This window comes from Hippocampus guttulatus, chromosome 14 (assembly GCF_054856545.1).
Source record: "Hippocampus guttulatus isolate MCC_2025c chromosome 14, RoL_Hgut_1.0, whole genome shotgun sequence".
NCBI lineage: Eukaryota > Metazoa > Chordata > Actinopteri > Syngnathiformes > Syngnathidae > Hippocampus > Hippocampus guttulatus.
This window is the reverse complement of record NC_141274.1, coordinates 1553909-1572197: the sequence shown is the minus strand read 5'-3', so window position 1 is coordinate 1572197 and position 18289 is coordinate 1553909. Positions and strand designations below refer to the sequence as shown.

The following is an 18289-nucleotide window of genomic DNA, read 5'->3' as shown; positions in this document are numbered from 1 at the left end:
TCCGCCTATCATGAGAAGTGCATTCTGGGTGAATTCAATATGGCGGCGCGCTTGTAGCCTCAAAATAATGAACTAATTTGTGTTCGTTTTTGTAAAGATAGGCGTTAACATGTGGTATTGGTGGCGAGTAAGCTTAAAGCTTGTTGCGCCTTCAACCAGTTTTGCTTAGTCGATAATAGGCGTGTATGCACGTTGCTTCTTTAGTTAATTTAAACTTTCAATGTAATTAGTTTTTGTTCGTTCTAATTGTTAGACGATTTAAATTACTATGTATGGTGCAAATTTGATATATTGTAATTAACTAATTGAAAATAGAAGTGAATTATAGCCATCCAGTCGAACATGTTTAGTTCTCTCATTTTGCTTTTCGTCAATTTCAAGTCAAGTAATTATCAATTAAGGCCAGTTGTAAAAGTAAGCCAAGATTAACAACACAAAATAATAAAGAAACTACCATAAATGGTTCAGTTAATTATAGTTTATCAACTACTCATAGAATTATAATCACTGAAGAATTAGCATATGGTTGAGGTTTCACTTAATTGTAAAAATGATTTTATTATGTTGCAGTTTTGTATATACGTGGTGATCTACAGTATAAATATTTGGCATATAGCCAAAAATAATTATTTTATTAGTAGCTGCTAATCAGCTTCTCAGTTTAATGGGACAATTGCTATGGACAATGTATGGCTATTTTGGGGGCCCTAACATTTCATTTTGTATCCAGATTGCATTCATCTTCGGGATCCAATGTTTTGTGCGTCTCACGTCAACATGGGAATGTCGTCGGTCGCTTGTGGAGCGTGGCTCATAGAGCTCTGCGACAGTCAGCCACGAAAGCATCCAAACGCTCTGGTGTGACACTGAGGTTCATCTTCACACCAGCTGTGCTTACGGTGTCCGGGCGACTGTTTTGCCACACCGCGTACTGCAAGGCAGATGTGAACAACAACATCCCAGTAGAGACTGTGAACAAAAATCCAGAGTTCAAATGGCACATTCTGTGGGAGTTTGTGAAGCCTCAGCTGTTTGCGCTCACATGTGCTGTCGTGGTAAGCCAGTGCACGTAAATCGAATGAAGCATTTATGCCGTTATAATCAATTTATTGTATTGTTTTCTTTCCAGCTGGCTTTTGGTGCAGCCATTTTAAACATTCAAATCCCTCTAATGCTGGGGGAGCTGGTGAATGTCGTGGCACGCTACCTGAGAGAACACACTGCGAATTATACCCGTGAGATAAGAGGACCCGCTTTTAAATTGCTTGGACTGTACGGCATCCAAGTACGTAAACATTTTGAACAAATGATCCATGTATGACACTGCTGTAATTGCTTTAAGAACTGGAAATGTACGACAGGGCTTGTTAACAAGCGGCTACATCATCCTGCTCTCAAGGGTCGGAGAAAGGGTGGCGGCCGACATGAGGAAAACCCTTTTCGCGTCACTACTGAGGTGTTTATTCCTAAGTGTTCTTTTACTTAAACCACCTGTCCCATCATTGAGATACTTTTTTGTCCCTCAGGCAAGACGTGGCGTTCTTTGACGCTAACAAAACTGGACAACTGGTGAATCGCTTAACAGCTGACATTCAGGAGTTCAAGTCTTCTTTTAAATTGGTCATCTCTCAGGTACAACGTAAACATTACCTTGTTTCCCCTCATTTATACATTCACCCATTTTCTCTAGTGTTTGTCTTCATTAGGGTGCTGTGTGAGCTGGAGCAATTGAAATAAAGTCAATACCAATAAAATACCACGAGGTGGCAGTATCGTTCTGCTAACGCCTTCCTTTTCCCTTGCCATGAATAAGTCTGCGTGGTTCCCTCATATAGTTGAGGTTTCACTTAATTGTACTTTTTTAAATTTTAGTTTTATTATGCTGTAGATGTGTATATAGGTGTTGATCTACACTATAAATGATTGGCGTATAGCTGAAAACTTTGTCCACATGATTATATACTTCGTTTCTTGTTTTCAACGTCCGCAGAAATTTCAGCTTTACAGATGCCACGCATGGTGTGAGGGCAGCATGTGGTTCATTTGTTCCATTCGATCAGAGGTGTCAAACTAATTGTTGTCACGGGCCACATGGTAATTTTAGTTTCCATCAGAGGACCAAAATAGGCATTTGCAATTTTGTATTTAGCAAGAAACATGAAGTCAGTGCTCATGACTTACCTTAGTGTAACACTTAAAATGATGTGGTGGCCCCCGTGCTTTGAGTTTGACATCTGTGCATGAGATGATGCTCCTGCCGTGTAATTGGGGAACAGCGTACATTAGCGTGGAGGCCACAATATCAAGAAATGCAGCATTTGAAATTGGTCAAAGTTGCCTTTGGCATTTCTAATTTGTGGATTTTGCTGATGATTTCAGGGTCTGCGGAGTATCACACAGACAGTCGGATGCTTTGTGTCGCTTTACATCATCTCCCCAAAACTCACAGGCTTGACCGTGGTGGTGCTCCCCTGTCTAGTAGGGGCAGGGGCTCTCATCGGCTCATTCCTCCGCAGACTTTCCCGTTTGGCTCAAGAACAGGTGAGGCGAGGCTGTTTCTCCACTTCTTAAACAGGCTAGATTAACACTGCATGGTTCAAGTGACACCCATTTCCTTTTTTTTTTTTCTTTGCTCTCAAGTGGCACAATTTTAAAATGCGTCATGGCAGCATGAGCGGAATGAGGCACTTGGACCTGGAGTGTAAATCCAGCCATAGTCACATATGTCTTGTCTAAATCAGATGAGAAATGTATCACAACTATTGCGTGTTACCACAAAGGTTGCTAAAGCTACCGGAGTGGCGGATGAGGCTCTAGGTAATGTACGGACAGTGAAAGCCTTTGCCATGGAGGAGCGGGAGCTACAGTAAGTGAAACGTGTTTGACTTGATGTAGTCAAAGCTGTGAGATGTGTTCAGATAAAATTCTTCCATTTCCACCATGTTATCTCCCAGGTTGTACGCGTATGAAGTTGAAAAGTCTTGTGAAATGAATGAAAATCTTGGGACTGGAATTGCTGTCTTCCAGGGACTTTCAAACATCGCCCTCAACTGTGAGTCTTCATTTTCGCCACTGAAAAAATAATACGTTTGTCGCAATATATATATTTTTTTAATATGTCAATGCAGGCATTGTTCTGGGAACTATTTTTGCTGGGGGAACTCTCATTTCGAGCAATGAAATGTCACCTGGAGACCTCATGTCCTTCTTGGTTGCTTCCCAGACGGTGCAGAGGTAAAAGATGCATCTCATCTGATGAATATGCCTTCAATCGGAGCGACTTTAACCTTTTTTTTTTTTTTTTTTTGGCAATTATTAGGTCCTTAGCCAGTATATCTATACTTTTTGGGCAAGTAAGTCAAATCTAGTAAAATGCAGGATAAGTAGCTTGTTGGCTTTGGTTTGCTCTCGTTGCTTCCACCTGTTCTTTCCAGATGGTGAGAGGAACAAGCGCTGGTGCTCGTGTTTTTGAATATTTGTTATTGAAGCCTACCATTCCTCTTTCCGGCGGGGGACGCATCCCGTATCATTCTCTGGCAGGAAGAGTTGATTTTCTCAACATTTCATTCAGGTTGTAGCCTTCATTTGGACATTTTGTGAACAGAAACTTTAAACTGTACCATTTGGGGACTGTTTTTATTTTTTTGTGATTTTATATTTGTAGCTATCCAACACGACCAGGCCATATAATTTTGGACAGGTTCAACCTAACATTGCCACCTAGTAAAACAATCGCCATTGTCGGGGAATCTGGAGGAGGTAATTTCATAATGAACAATATAATGAGACAGGTTGATGCAAACTGTACAATAATGTGCATGATGTATTATTCATTTCAGGCAAGTCCACAGTAGCAGCCTTATTGGAGCGTTTCTATGACCCGACGAGTGGGGTCGTAATGTTGGACGGACTCGACATTCGAACCCTTGATCTTTGCTGGCTCAGGGGACAAGTTATTGGATTTATCAATCAAGTAAAAGAAAATGATCTTTTATTCAAATTTTGTAGTAAAAAAGGCATATATAGGGACCTCCATGCTCGCAGATGCCCAATTATTGAATAAATAAATATCTCTTCAATTAGGTGCCTTTTTTTTTTATCCATTGGGAAAAATTATTGGGCCTTTGCTAACTTTAATTAATAGAGAGAAAAAAAAATCTTAAAATTAGGCTCAGTTATCAATGCCTGTGTGCCCCACCTTAAGTGAGTTTGTATTTGTAAATGACCACTTAATGGCGAAAGACAATTGTTACAATGACCTCACATAATGAGTTTCATTTGAACTGTGTCACGTTCTCCTCCGCAGGAGCCTGTTTTGTTTGGAGCGTCTATCATGGAGAACATCCGCTTCGGGAAGCCCGAGGCCACCGACGCCGAAGTCTTTGAGGCTGCCAAGCAAGCCAATGCTCACCGCTTCATTACAAGTTTCCCAGATGGCTACAACACCGTGCTCGGTACGAGATCTTAATAACATGTCCCCTTTTGTTCTCATGTTAGCTTGCTCAATGCAGCTCTGCTTACCGTTTTGCTCTGACATGGTCGTCAAGGAAATTTCAACAAGTGATGTGGGCATCTTTTCATTACAATATGTCAGATTGTGTGTAGTCTGGTGGCCGGACTGAAGCCGTAACTTGAAAGTGGCTCAGGATTTTAACCCAGGCTAGATAGTCATGTGGTAAATTGTGACTATTATATAAATAACTGCTCACTCACCGGCACATTGTCAGGAAGAGGCAGGCAAAATATTCACTTGGTTGTTTAATTTTGCGCGAAATGAGTGGGTATGCATTCCAGAGACTGTATTATCTTTATACAAGCCATTAAAGTTCATAATGTATCCCCTTTACGTCCCAGGCGAACGTGGTGTGACATTATCAGGAGGCCAGAAACAGCGTGTCGCGATCGCCCGGGCCCTCATTAAGAATCCGAGCATCCTGGTGCTGGACGAGGCCACCAGCGCCTTAGATGCTGAGTCGGAACGTGTGGTTCAGGAGGCTCTGGACCTGGCCACCCGGGGACGTACTGTGCTCATCATCGCCCACCGCCTGAGCACCATCCAGGCGGCTGACCTCATCTGCGTCATGAGCAACGGGCGCATTATAGAAGTGAGTATGGACGAATGTTCTCAGCATGAATTGGTGAAAAAATTGTCTGCAGTCAAGTAATTGTTGTTCACTAAACTATGCAGATGTTTCAGTCGTCTGACTATAATTTGTAAAAACTTCTTAAGGCTGGAACTCACACGGAACTGCTGGGCCGAGGCGGACTGTATTGCGACCTGATCCGAAGGCAAAGAGCTGAGGGACGGAAATGAACCGTGCTCAATATGTTTATAAATGTTAATTATAGGGCGACATGGTCGACTGGCCTCACAATGTAGAGGTGCAGGGTTCGATTCCGGCTCCGGCCTCCCTGTGTGCAGTTTGCATGTTCTCACCATGCCTGCGTGGGTTTTCTCCGGGTATTCCGGTTTCCTCCCACATTCCAAAAACATACACGCAAGTTAATGGAACACTCTAAATTGTCCCTAGGTGTGAATGTGAGCACGAAGGGTTGTTCGTCTACGTGTGCCCTGCGATAGGCTGGCAACCAGTTCAGGGTGTACCCTGTCTACTGCCCAAAGACACCTGGAATAGGCTACATCGTGCCCGTGACCCTCGTGAGGATAAGTGGATTCGAAAATGGATGGACTTTAATTTTACATTACCTCAGTCAAATGATTTATAAACGATAAGAAGTTGTTGTTTTTAATTTAAGTTAGGTAACTGGACCAGATGTGGGGGAAAAACACTACTACGATGTCTTTAAGATTTCTTAAATTGTTTACCTCAATCCAAAGCCTAGTCTTCATGATTTATGAATAAAATGTTTTAATGAAATTGTGACAATGTGTGTCTTTTTATTTTTGGCAAATGTATCTTTTAAATTGTTAAAATACTATGTTTTTAATACTTTATGCGTTACTGTATACTGTATTATTAGAACTGCATGACTTGTTTTGACAAGCGTTGTAATGCAAGAGTTGGTCTTTAGTGGGGGCCAACAAGCTCCACTGTCAGAGCGCTACGGAGAAGCAAGGTTTTGCTAGCGTGAAGCTAACGCTAAGCAATCATAACAGCCCCCCCCCCCCCCCCCCCAACTAAATTCGGGGCTTGGTCATAGGGCTGTTCCGTTGGCTACCTATCAGCCGGCTAAAACAGGGCGACCATGCAGAAATATGAGAAACTCGAAAAAATCGGCGAGGGTAAGCTTTTTTTTTTGGAAATATATACTCGCTGCTATATCAGCTATTTGTTGTTGAGACATTTATTTAGCTTATGGATTAGCTGATCTTAGCTTCAATTTTACGTCTTTTGCTTGCTCTGGTTGAAGATTTAGTGATTGGGAGGTCGATATAAACGTGTCCATGAATAACATATAAATAGTGTATATATATATGTGTGTGTGTGTCGGCCTCCATCTTGTTAGCGTTTAGGAGATGATCTAACTAGCTCGCATATTCATAGTGCCATTCAATCTGAGCTAATTTTTTTTTTTGGGGGGGGGGGGTTGTTTTTTTCCTAAATAATTCCACAGGTACATACGGGACTGTGTTCAAGGCTAAAAACAGAGAAACCCACGAAATAGTGGCCCTGAAACGAGTCCGTTTGGACGATGACGACGAGGTGTGTGTTTGAATTATTATGCATACTCGTCTCTAGCACGGTGATGGCTAACCGCTTTCCACCCCCTACAGGGCGTGCCAAGCTCTGCTCTGAGAGAAATCTGCCTGCTGAAGGAGCTCAAGCATAAAAACATAGTCAGGTCAGCGCATGAGGTTCATGATATCCGTAGCATATGAGTGTCTTTGAGAATCATAAATGTGTGAATGCTGAAGAGACCATTTTCTTTAGCGTGGCATAGGTTTCACTCATATTTAACAGTTTATTTTAAAATAACAACTGTCATTACTCTGCGATTGGCTGGCCACCAGTTCAGGGTGTCCCCCGCCTACTGCCCGAAGACGGCTGGGATAGGCTTCAGCATCCCCCACGACCCTTGTGAGGATAAGGATGGATGGATGTCATTACTGACATTTTAACATCCAACAATCAGCTAATAAAGTGTAGTCATCCGTGTTTATTGTTTACCTTCAAGTAGCTCCACATGGCTAATATTTCTCTGACTTCACCTGGATGGAATGCATACAATATACATTAGGCGGGTAAAGTGGTAGCAGCGTTTTAGTATAGTATCGGTGTATCCTAATTTTGACTTCAACTTCAAATTTCTGAAGAGAGAAAAAAAGGCCCTTAAATTATGTAACTAAATAACTTTAACAACAAATTTGGTTTTTTATTCCAATTTTCCATGACAAAATTCCTATATTAACTGAGAACTTTAACTCGTTTGTGTCTAATTTACAATTTCTCAGTGAATTCAGACATTCCAGCAAAAATAATATTATAATAATAATAATCCCAAAGGGTCAACCTCCTTTAAAAGCTCCAAATTTACCATGAGAAGATTCTCAAATGAATAATTACAAAGTTATTGAAGACTCTAAACTGCCCCGGGTGTGAATGTAGGTGTGAGTGACTTTTACTTAGTGAATGACTAAATTGGTCAGATTTTTTTTTTTAATCAGAAGTTTTGAGAACATTCCCTAAGTAGTGGAGAAATTTAAAAAGTTCACATTTCCTCAAGCAATTCAAGCCTTCAAAACAGTAACTTTATACTACTCAATCACTTTAAACGACCCGTCTTGAAAAAGTATCCAAAATTTCACATTGTTTTCTACATTTCAATGCACATGCAAATTCTACATACATTTTTATTTGTAATTTGAATGGCTAATTCTGTCCTTTGCAGGCTGCACGACGTGTTGCACAGCGACAAGAAGCTAACGTTGGTCTTTGAATATTGTGACCAGGTCAGACAAACTTGCATCTGACCACTTGCAGACACTTGAGCTAATAATTACCTTTTTTCAACGCACAGGATCTAAAGAAGTACTTTGACAGTTGCAATGGAGATTTAGACCCTGAAACAGTAAAGGTAAGAAATCAGATTTGTGGGTGGTTTTACACTGCATATCCAAGTGCCCAATTCCAATTTCATACCTGAATATCTATTTTTTAATTTTCCAATTCCATGCACATTTCAAGAAACATCTGATCTGGCTGTGCTTACTTTGACAGAACACTTGAAACAACCTGCTCGCCGTTTGACGCATATCCCAATTGTGACACTTGAGACCAAAAAGTCAGAACAGTGTCACGCAGCGTTAATCAGCGTCACAGCATGTCAAGTCAAGTCAAGTCAACAGTATTTATAGAGCACTTTCAAACAGCCATCGCTGCATACAAAGTGCTGTACATGGAGCAATTTAACATGCACAATAAACAGTAAGACACATCGGTAATAAAGGCGGTAGAAAGCACCAAACAGTAAAACCAAGAACAAATCTAAGTCATGCTGAGTCGAATGCCAAAGAATACAAGTGAGTTTTGAGGAGGCTTTTGAAGATGGGCAGCGAGGAGGCTTGCCGAATGTTCAGTGGGAGGTCATTCCAGAGAGAGGGGCCAGCAACAGAAAAGGCTCGATCCCCTCTGAGCCTCAGTTTAGTTCTTGGTACTTCTCATAATGTCTGGTCCACAGACCTGAGGCGCCGGGCGGGTGCGTAGGGGCGGATGAGCTCAGAGAGGTAAGGTGGCGCGAGATTATTCAGAGATTTGAAAACAAATAAGAGGATCTTGAAAATAACTCTAAAATGAATGGGGAGCCAGTGAAAGGATGCCAGAGTAGGAGTTATGTGCTCCCTCTTACGAGTACCAGTCAAGAGGCGAGCAGCGGCATTCTGGACAACGTGCCAATGTCTTTCTGCTTCTTTGCAGTCGTTCATGTTCCAGCTGTTGAAAGGGCTGGCTTTCTGTCACAGTCGCAATGTCCTTCACAGAGATCTTAAGCCGCAGAATCTCCTCATCAACAGGGTGAGTGAACCTCAGATCACACGTACGTATAATATGATACATGCGTTTCATTGACGTTTGCGTTTACAGAACGGCGAGTTGAAGCTGGCTGATTTCGGGCTTGCTCGAGCATTCGGGATTCCCGTGAGGTGTTATTCAGCCGAGGTGAGCTCACGCACGGCGTGCTAATTGCTAACCAGCTTAATGTTGAACGCGCAACCCTCTGTAATCATTAAAAGGTGTGGATGTGGCCATGTATGTTCAGAACAGCCCTCTGCATTATATAGCAGTTCATCGATAAAATATGTTGTTTTGAACGAAGCACTCTCACACAGTGCAGAAATTTTGAAATTAGGGATGTTCGAGAACACTTTTTTCAGACCGACACCAGTATGAGGACTGATACAAAGTGCTGACACCACGAGTATTTTTGATACATTAAAAAAAAACAACAACAAAAAAACATTGAACATTTTAAAGAAATACAAATGTATGCCAATATATATGTTGCATGAATAGAAGGGCAATTTCCTATGATCTTACTGGCCATATGTCAGACGTGCCTTTAGTTCCCAATTGTAAAACGGCCATGAGAAAAATACTCAATTTCTTCAATAACTCACCGGGGTCATTTATGAATTCAACTGCAGAGAGTGCCAGCTGTTTTATTAGAGGTATGAGATTTGTGTTTTTACTATATATATAATATATACAAATATATTTTCATTAATTCTCTCTGCAGGGTTTGCATTAAAAATATATAGAGCAGTGGAATATGATTTTTTCCATGAGAGATTATAATTAGTACAATAAATTAAACAGACAAATCCAATAAACATGTATAAATTATATTTAAAAAATAAAACATTTAAAATGTTTTAACTTGTCTTAATCATAAATGGCTCATGACAAAAATGAACGAATTAGAAGTGTCTGTGGAATCATTTGTCTATAAAATATAAAAAAAAAGTACACCCCTTCATAACACTGTGTCCTTATTAACAGAAAACAACAATAACAACAAAAAAGAAATATAGTTCTTAACATCGTCTTTTAATATAGCTGCCTTTATTTTCATCAGTGTTCAATTATTTTTCCCTGTCGTGTCTTAAGCGTTTATTCACTGCACTTCATATCTGCTCTGTGCCGTGTGTGCATGGGCTCGGTGCAAATAAATAAATAAATACATAAATAAAAATCCAATTTCCTGCGCACACTCTGCCATTGGCAGTGCCACTGCCACCTACTGTAGTGGATGTGCAATTAGAATTTAATCTAGCACAGAAAAACACGTGCCCCCCTATTTAAGAAAGACTGATGTCGATCATGATGTCAATCCGTAATAGGTATTTATAGCCCCAAGAGAGGTGTTTATTTGAGGTGGGGCGTTGATTCAAGTGGCTGAGCCGTTTATGGAGACACGTTGTCTCTACGAGGCCACTATTTGCGGGACATACCCGCTGTTATTTGTGGCCTCGTGTCAGTCCCGATGAGCCGCTTTTCTTAAAATTTTGTTGCCATGGCTCGATGTTGAAGAAAGGCAGGTGGCTCTCAGATGCCTCTGGTGGTTCTCAGGTAACGTCAGGGCTCAGCAAGGCAATCTCATGGCAACAGTGGTGGAGATGGTGATTTATGTGCTGGAGGGGAAGAACTTGAGCCAATGTGACACTCGTTGAGGTGACCACACTTTGGAACAATGACAATTGGAAGTGAGATGCTGTTAAAAGGTTTGATCTTTTTCCATTTACGTTACCCATGAGAGCATTAGCGCCGCTTATGCTACAAGAAAAGCAATCAAGTACATAGGATTTAGGTTGTGGCCATCTGCACTTTAAATTAACAATGTGAAGAACATATCCTGGCAGTGCAGTGGCATAGTGCTCAGCACGTGTGCCTTGTGGTTAAGAAGTCCACATTTGCTTCCTTGGCACAAGGCACCCGCAGTCCTCCCTCCACCACTTACAAGTGTACAAAGGCACTTCAACACCCCCCAACCCTTCAAAAAAACGCTTTAAAAAGCACTTCATACCGTGTCGTGTTTCTCTATTATGTACTCTACATTTTTTTTGACGAATTGAAACACTTTGTGCCCCTTTCAGCGGCAGTGAAAATGGAAGCTTTTTGTGATTTTTGTGATTTAATGTCTTTGCTCTCTCTGCTGCACTTGACTGCACTCACTCTCAGTAAAATGTCAAAGGCTCTACACACCACCGCAGGCAGTTGACATGAAAAGACGAGGGGGAGAAGCATCAGTCGAATGTGATGCTGACAACATAAGAGAGGAGATTCCATTCGGAATGAACTTTTTATTTTTTCTGCAACGATGGATCACATTGTGTGTTTATGTGTGCAGGTGGTGACATTGTGGTACCGACCCCCAGATGTGCTGTTTGGTGCTAAACTTTATTCTACCTCCATTGACATGTGGTCTGCTGGCTGCATATTTGCAGGTAGAATTCTCAGTGGAGCCGCACGCACACTCATTAGACTCTTCATTAGGTACAACATCGCAGTTGAACCATCAGTAACGAAACAATGTTACTTTTTGAATGACATTGTAAAAAGATGTATAGATTGTAAATTGTTGTCAAAGTGATTGCGGTATGAGTGTAGGACTGCACTGAATCATGTTGGGGGGGGTTTCCCCCTCTAATGTTTTGCAGCTTACTAAGGTTAGCATAAGCAATATCAGAAACGACAAGCCCAGCAATTAACGTTGTGTGATGACTATCAATGAAAATTAAACGTTACCATTTGTAAAGACCTAATATTTAATACAGACTCCTAGTTTGTCTGGTATCATTTGTCTGACATGCTTTTGGATTCAGAGCTCGCTAACGCCGGAAGGCCTTTATTTCCCGGGAACGACGTGGACGACCAGTTGAAAAGAATCTTCAGATATCTTTTTCTCGGCATGTTGATGAAGTTTGGATTACAGATTTTAGAGTGGATTTACACTGGAAGTCCAAATGCCCAATTTCGAATTTCCATAATGCAAAAAAATCCCAAATGTGTTCACTTGAGCCATGTGGCATGAATCCAGCTTTTGTTTGGTTTTCTTTAACCGCTTGACTGACACGTTGTTGGGCACACCGACAGAAGAGCAGTGGCAGACCATGACCAAGCTTCCAGACTACAAGGTACCACATTTAATCACGTGACATGTGTGATGTGAGCACACTGCCAAAGACGAACTTCCTGTCTTTGCAGCCATATCCTTTGTATCCAGCCACCACCTCACTGGTCAACGTGGTGCCCAAACTCAGTAGCACAGGTCGAGACCTACTCCAGGTACGAGACACGACATTCTGCAGAATGACGGAGGGGTCCAAAGTCTGGACAGGGTCCATTTGAGGACCCACTGCTTATTTTTTTAGTGACCTGAGGCGCATTGTAATCATAAAATTACACAGAGCCCACGTCAAAAGTATTTGTTAAAAATCCTGAATTTATGAAAATATAAAATGGAACAAGTTAAATGTTACCTGATAAGATAAGATAAGAAAACCTTTATTAGTCTCGCAATGGAGAAATTCCAGATTCACAGCAGCAAAGTTATGAAAGGAAGAAGTAGAACAACAAAATATAGGAGATTGAGAATTAGTCAATTTTTTTAGCTTTTTTTAATATGAATATGTTGCACTTTTTATTTATGTTGTACGTAGCTATTAATATATTTTAACTGATCAGCATGCAGTAACAATTTTTGAATTAATTTTAGAATCCTACATAAATAAGGTGAAGTAACCCCCCCCGTTCCGCCATTTTCCCGTATGTGGCACTTAGTGGAAAATCTTTGACCCCTAGTTGACCATTTTTGCTGTCCTCCCACGCAGAACCTTTTGAAATGTAACCCGGTCCAGAGGATCTCCGCGGAAGAAGCCTTGCAGCATCCTTACTTCGCCGACTTCTGCCCGCCTTAAATCCTTCAGGGTCTCCCGGCTCGACATCAGCCGCCAATCAATCCACTCCTCCCGTCACGCGAGTAGCTCCACGCAGGCCAATCCCCCCCGGAAACACCATTTCCAAAGCTGCTCTTTTCTCCCACGCACTACCGACTGCGCTCATTTCACCGGTAGAGGACTACACTTGTAAAACAAATTGGGTAAACTACATTCTTTTTAAAAAGATATTTTACATCAACTTTCTGTTCTAAAATGAATAATATGGAACCACACCAACACCACAATTTATTGGGAAAGTTGACCAAAATAGACATTTCAGCCAGCTCGAGGGTGAAGCATCAGAGCTGCCTCGGGATGCTTGTTGCCAGGCAAAATTGGACAACTGCAACACATTTTCACCAAGTCTCCATGGAAACTTGGGGCAGACAACACTTCTGCCCCACTCAACAGCAGCAAAAGTACAACGGTCACCATGGTGTAGTCAAACCTTAATTTATTATTACTTCCTCATGTGGTGGCCAGAGGCGTTTCTTCACTGAACTGCAGAAAGTATCCACGGTCTAAAAGGGGTATTCAAATGAGGCTTATACACAGCTCTGGAAAATAGTAAGACACTACTGATTAAGTCACATTTGTCAGATTTTTCAATTTAGAGGTTTATGTTTGAGTATATTGAACAATTTGGGTTTATTCCGACTGCATAAATCACCAAATACAAATATTGCCATTTTGAGCACTTATTTTCAGGAAGAAAAGGCTGTTGGTTTTTTTCCTTATAATTTTTTCCAGAGCTGTATATGCAAGTTAATTTCCACCACTAATAATAGTATAATACTGTATATATTCTAAAACCCAAATTCCTTTTCAAAATATCCATACGTCAGCTTTACAGATGCTGTCCACTCATCACTCGGAATGTGTTGTCAAGTTGTACCACGAAAGAAGCTGCTGTCGTTTGTAATAAAAGTAGAGGGAAAAGTGACTTTTGAACTGGTATAATTATTTACGTCCACGGCGGACCTGGTAATTAATCGGGAAATGGCGTCTATTAATCCGGGGCGATGAAAGAAATACGCTAAACAGCTTTACAGACACGTGCACATGTGCGTGGTCATGTTAGGACAGCTACTGTGAAGCACAGTGCATAATGTGAAAAATGGAAGCCTTGATATGAGCTGTGACATTTATTTGTTCAAGTTGATTAATTGGAGTACGCCATCTATCACGGCAGAGGTGCTGAGTGCCATTACATGTTATCGTACTGAGGAGAGAAGGAGTGAATTATCCGGATCTTATTTGTTTAACTTGATTAAATGGAGCACAGTGTGATTAGAGCATACGACAAATCAAAGTGGCATCGCTCGATTGATATTTGCCCTTTGGAGAAGGAGGGGTGCAGTTGATCTGCGACTGCGATTTATTCCAGTTGATTAATCTATTAGAGGAGAAGCCACTATTTTAGGAAGTTTATTTTGGAATATTTGAGTCCAAAAACAATATCACAAAATGAGTCGAGTGGGTACATCGCTGTATCCAATGGAGAAACATTGGTTTGCTCCTAATTTATTCATGTATACATTCATGGAGATCGAAATGTCTACTTTATAAAAGTTTCGTGAGTGCTGAGCTGTGCCCTTCAGTGTGTGCTGGTAACATAGAGTGAAAAAAAAGATGGGTTTTTGGAACGCAACATGCTCCCGGTTTGTTGCCCGCAATCTACCATTATTGTCTGCGCTGGACATGAGCCGACCTATGCTGCAGATTTCAAGCAATCGACATCCACAATTGCCAGCAAACCACGTGAGTCGCTAATGACAGAAATATTTTTAGAAGTAATAAATATATTGTTGGGCTGCTAGTGTCAATTTCTCTAGGCAGCAAATCTCATGACACTCAAATAAGCTCCATCTTATCCAAAACAACATTTAGAATATGACAAAAAAAAAAAAATCCAAACGTTTGTAGGTACTCGTCAAAAAAAATATCATGAACATGTTGATTTATTTCAGCAATACTATTCAAAAAGTCAAGCTTAATGCATCCATTCATTCCACACAGACTGATACATTTCAAGTGTTTTAATCATTCTCATTTAAATCGGGTGTCAAACTCATTTTTGTCACGGGCCACATTGTAATTACGGTTTCCCTTGGAGGGCTGTTAAGAATTTTGGGAAACCATATCAATCTTGAATCACCTCCACATATTACATACACAGCGCAAAACAAATTGATGGATAACTCGTTTTAAAATCAGAAGTCAAGAATAATGACTGTTATTGTGGATTACATATGGCAGTTTGAGATTTTGGTTCAGATTTGAGCAAGCATCGCCGAACTAGACATGCTTGATTTGCTTTTGTGGGCCACATAAAATGATGTGGCCCCCGGGCATTGACTTTGACACCTGTGCTTGAAACGATGATATCTGAAGACTAATTTTAAAAAAAATCTCAGAAAATTTTAATATGCTGAAGATCAAATGCGAGAGATGGTTTCCAACTGTCGCATTCCATGTGTCAATCCACTTTCGAAAAACAAACAGCGTCAGAAGCCTAGGCTAAAAACAAAAAAGACTGGACTGCTGCTGAGTGGTCCAAAGCCATGTTCTCTGAAGAAGGCCGATCTTCCATTTCCTTTGTAAACCAGGGTCCCAGAGTCTGGAGGAAGCCAGAGAATCCATATTCCTGAAGGTCCATGGTCAAATTGCCACTGTCAGTCATGTTTTAGGGTGCCATGTCATCTGCTGGTGTTGGTCCTTTGTCTTTCCTGCAGTCCAAGGTCAACGCAGCCGTCGACTAGGATATTTGAGAGCACTTTATGCTTCCGACCAGTTTTATGGAGATGCAGATTTCCAACAGGACTGGTGTAAGGACCATCGTATTCCTGTTCTTGACTGGCCAGCAAACTCGCCTGACCTGAACCCTATAGAAAATCTATGGGGTAAAATGAAGAGGAATATGCGATATGCCAAACCCAGCAATGCAGAAGAGCTGAAAACCACGAACAGAGCAACCTGGGCTCTCTTAACACCTGAGCAGTGCCACACACCGATCGACTCATGCCACGTCGCATTGCTGCAGTAGTTCAGGCAAAAGGAGCCCCAACTAAGTATTGAGTGCTGTACACGTACATGTACATATTGTTCAAGTTTCTAAAACTCCCCGACATGCCTAAAACTCCTGTCTTTGTATCATCTAAAGTACGTATTCTAATTTTCTGGGATAGTGAATTTGGGTTTTTTAAATTAGTTTTCACATATAATAATCTAAATTAAAATGAATTAACACTTGAGATGTATCGTCAGTGTGGAAGGAATGTACGCATTACACAAATTTCACTTTTTAAATAATCTTACTGAAATGAATCAACTTTTTTCCATTATATTAACATATTTTGACGAGCACCCGTATTTTACATTTTTGCTGTCAAGCAATATAAGCAAATAAACCCGTGCTCCTGTCCAGCCACCTGTTTCATGATTGTTTGATGACAATAATAGCCTGAAAAGCTAATTTATGATTTTGTTTGTATGTATCCCCCATGTCATATTTATCTTCACGCAGACAATATATCTTCAACAGACCCCTTTTTAACATCATGACTTTGGTTGTTAAGCGTTTTAAAGCGCGACATTCTTGCAGCTGATTTTTAATGAACGGGTCAATATTATTCTTGTAGTGTCACAGTGGTAGTGTTGTGTCCAAGGACCGGCAACCCGAGGCCAAGGCCAAGGACTTGGGAAATTTTCCGAGGCAAGGCCAAGGCCAAGGACTTGAGAAATTTTCCAAGGCCAAGGCCAAGGACCAAGGACTTGCCTCCAAGGCCAGGGACCAAGGACTGATTTTGAAGCTGAGGCCTAGCCGATGACATGTATAAAACAATGCTATCATACCACTTGGCAGGTCTTCATGATTTGCAACACCCTTCCATCATAACCCCTTGCGCTCCCTAACGCTTGAATGAAGTGTTTTTATTCAAAGAGTAGAACAGTCAGGGTACGTGTTATTTATACTGAGAAAAACAAAAAAGCATATGATATACATTTATGAATTAATGTTTTAGTGCAGTAGTTTCTTAATGTGAAGTAAATCAACACTCAACAGGCATGACATGGCACGGAAGACAAGTTGAGAAATGACTTTGCATAGAAGTCAATCACTGATTGCAGAAAAAGCAGTAATCTCTGCAGTGATAATTTTATAGTTTACCGGCAGCGAGTCCCAGGGACTCGCTGATCAGAAAAGTATGAGTCCCATTATGCATTGAGAGAGTCCCAAATTTCGAATTCTGAAATGGTCTACTTATTCAATTGCATATGATAATAACACAAACAACAACATATACATACAATTATAAACAAATGTTGCAAAAATTTAAATAATTCAGGAGCAGGCCTGAGGATTTCGGCTCTTTGAAGTGAACGATGAGTCGTTTTTAGACGAAAAAAACGACCATGTAGAGTAAGGTGTTTTTAGCCCACAAAAACCCGACCGTGTATAGGAAGGCGTTTTTGGACGAAAAAACCCCACCATGTATAGTAAGGCGTTTTTAGACGAAAAAAATGACCATGTGTAGTAAGGTGTTTTGAGATGAAAAAAACGACCATGTATAGCAAGGCGTTTTTAGCCGAAAAAAACGACCATGTATAGCACGGCGTTTTTAGCCGAAAAAAACGACCATGTATATAGTAAGGCATTTTTAGCCCAAAAAAAACGACCATGTATATAGTAAGGCGTTTTTAATTGAAAAAAACCGACCATGTATATAGTAAGGCGTTTTGAGCCGAAAAAAAAGGACCACGTATAGTAAGGTGTTTTTAGCCGAAAAAAATGACCATGTATACTAAGCCGTTTTTAGCCGAATAAAACGACCATGTATAGTAAGGCGTTTTTAGCCGAAAAAAACGACCATGTATAGCACGGCGTTTTTAGCCGAAAAAAACGACCATGTATATAGTAAGGCATTTTTAGCCCAAAAAAACGACCATGTATATAGTAAGGCGTTTTTAGCCGAAAAAAACGACCACGTATATAGTAAGGCATTTTTGGCCGAAAAAAAACGACCATGTATCGTAAGGCGTTTTTAGCCGAAAAAAACGGTGCAAATGGTTTTCTTGATTGGCTGTCAGCCGGGTGAGGGTGCCCCTCCCCTCTGCCGATGGCCCGAAGACAGCCGGGGGAGGCTCCAGCACACACCCCCGACTCCGACCCTTGTGAGTACAAGGGAATGATAAAATGGATGGGAGGGTGGACGGACAACACCCATGCCAGCAAGAAGAGAACACGCAAGAGCGACAGGCCGGAGCTGGATTTGAACCCTGGACCTCTGCATTCGCACTCCAACGCACTAACCAGTGGGCCACGGAGCCAGCCCAGTGTCCCACTCAAATGTATAAATGAAAGCATAAAACACTTTTTTTTTTTTTTTTTAA

At 41.0% G+C, this 18289-nt stretch overlaps 2 protein-coding genes across 2 annotated transcripts; both read left to right on the top strand.

The window, feature by feature from the left end:
* Window positions 1-38: 38 nt before the first annotated feature.
* abcb8 (ATP-binding cassette, sub-family B (MDR/TAP), member 8) lies at window positions 39-5888 on the top strand. Its single transcript, XM_086128763.1, has 15 exons — window positions 39-1055; window positions 1130-1285; window positions 1362-1456; window positions 1527-1632; window positions 2380-2541; window positions 2781-2866; window positions 2955-3052; window positions 3129-3234; window positions 3320-3353; window positions 3435-3571; window positions 3665-3759; window positions 3840-3973; window positions 4307-4454; window positions 4855-5105; window positions 5231-5888. Exons 1-15 carry the CDS (start codon window positions 690-692, stop codon window positions 5312-5314), a joined length of 2058 nt encoding a protein of 685 aa, XP_085984889.1. The 5' UTR covers window positions 39-689; the 3' UTR covers window positions 5315-5888.
* Window positions 5889-6094: 206 nt separating this feature from the next.
* cdk5 (cyclin dependent kinase 5) lies at window positions 6095-13838 on the top strand. The gene is made up of 12 exons (XM_086128765.1): window positions 6095-6244; window positions 6577-6665; window positions 6737-6804; window positions 7852-7912; window positions 7981-8037; window positions 8877-8972; window positions 9042-9116; window positions 11305-11401; window positions 11780-11849; window positions 12031-12091; window positions 12162-12242; window positions 12788-13838. Exons 1-12 carry the CDS (start codon window positions 6208-6210, stop codon window positions 12872-12874), a joined length of 879 nt encoding a protein of 292 aa, XP_085984891.1. The 5' UTR covers window positions 6095-6207; the 3' UTR covers window positions 12875-13838.
* Window positions 13839-18289: the final 4451 nt, after the last annotated feature.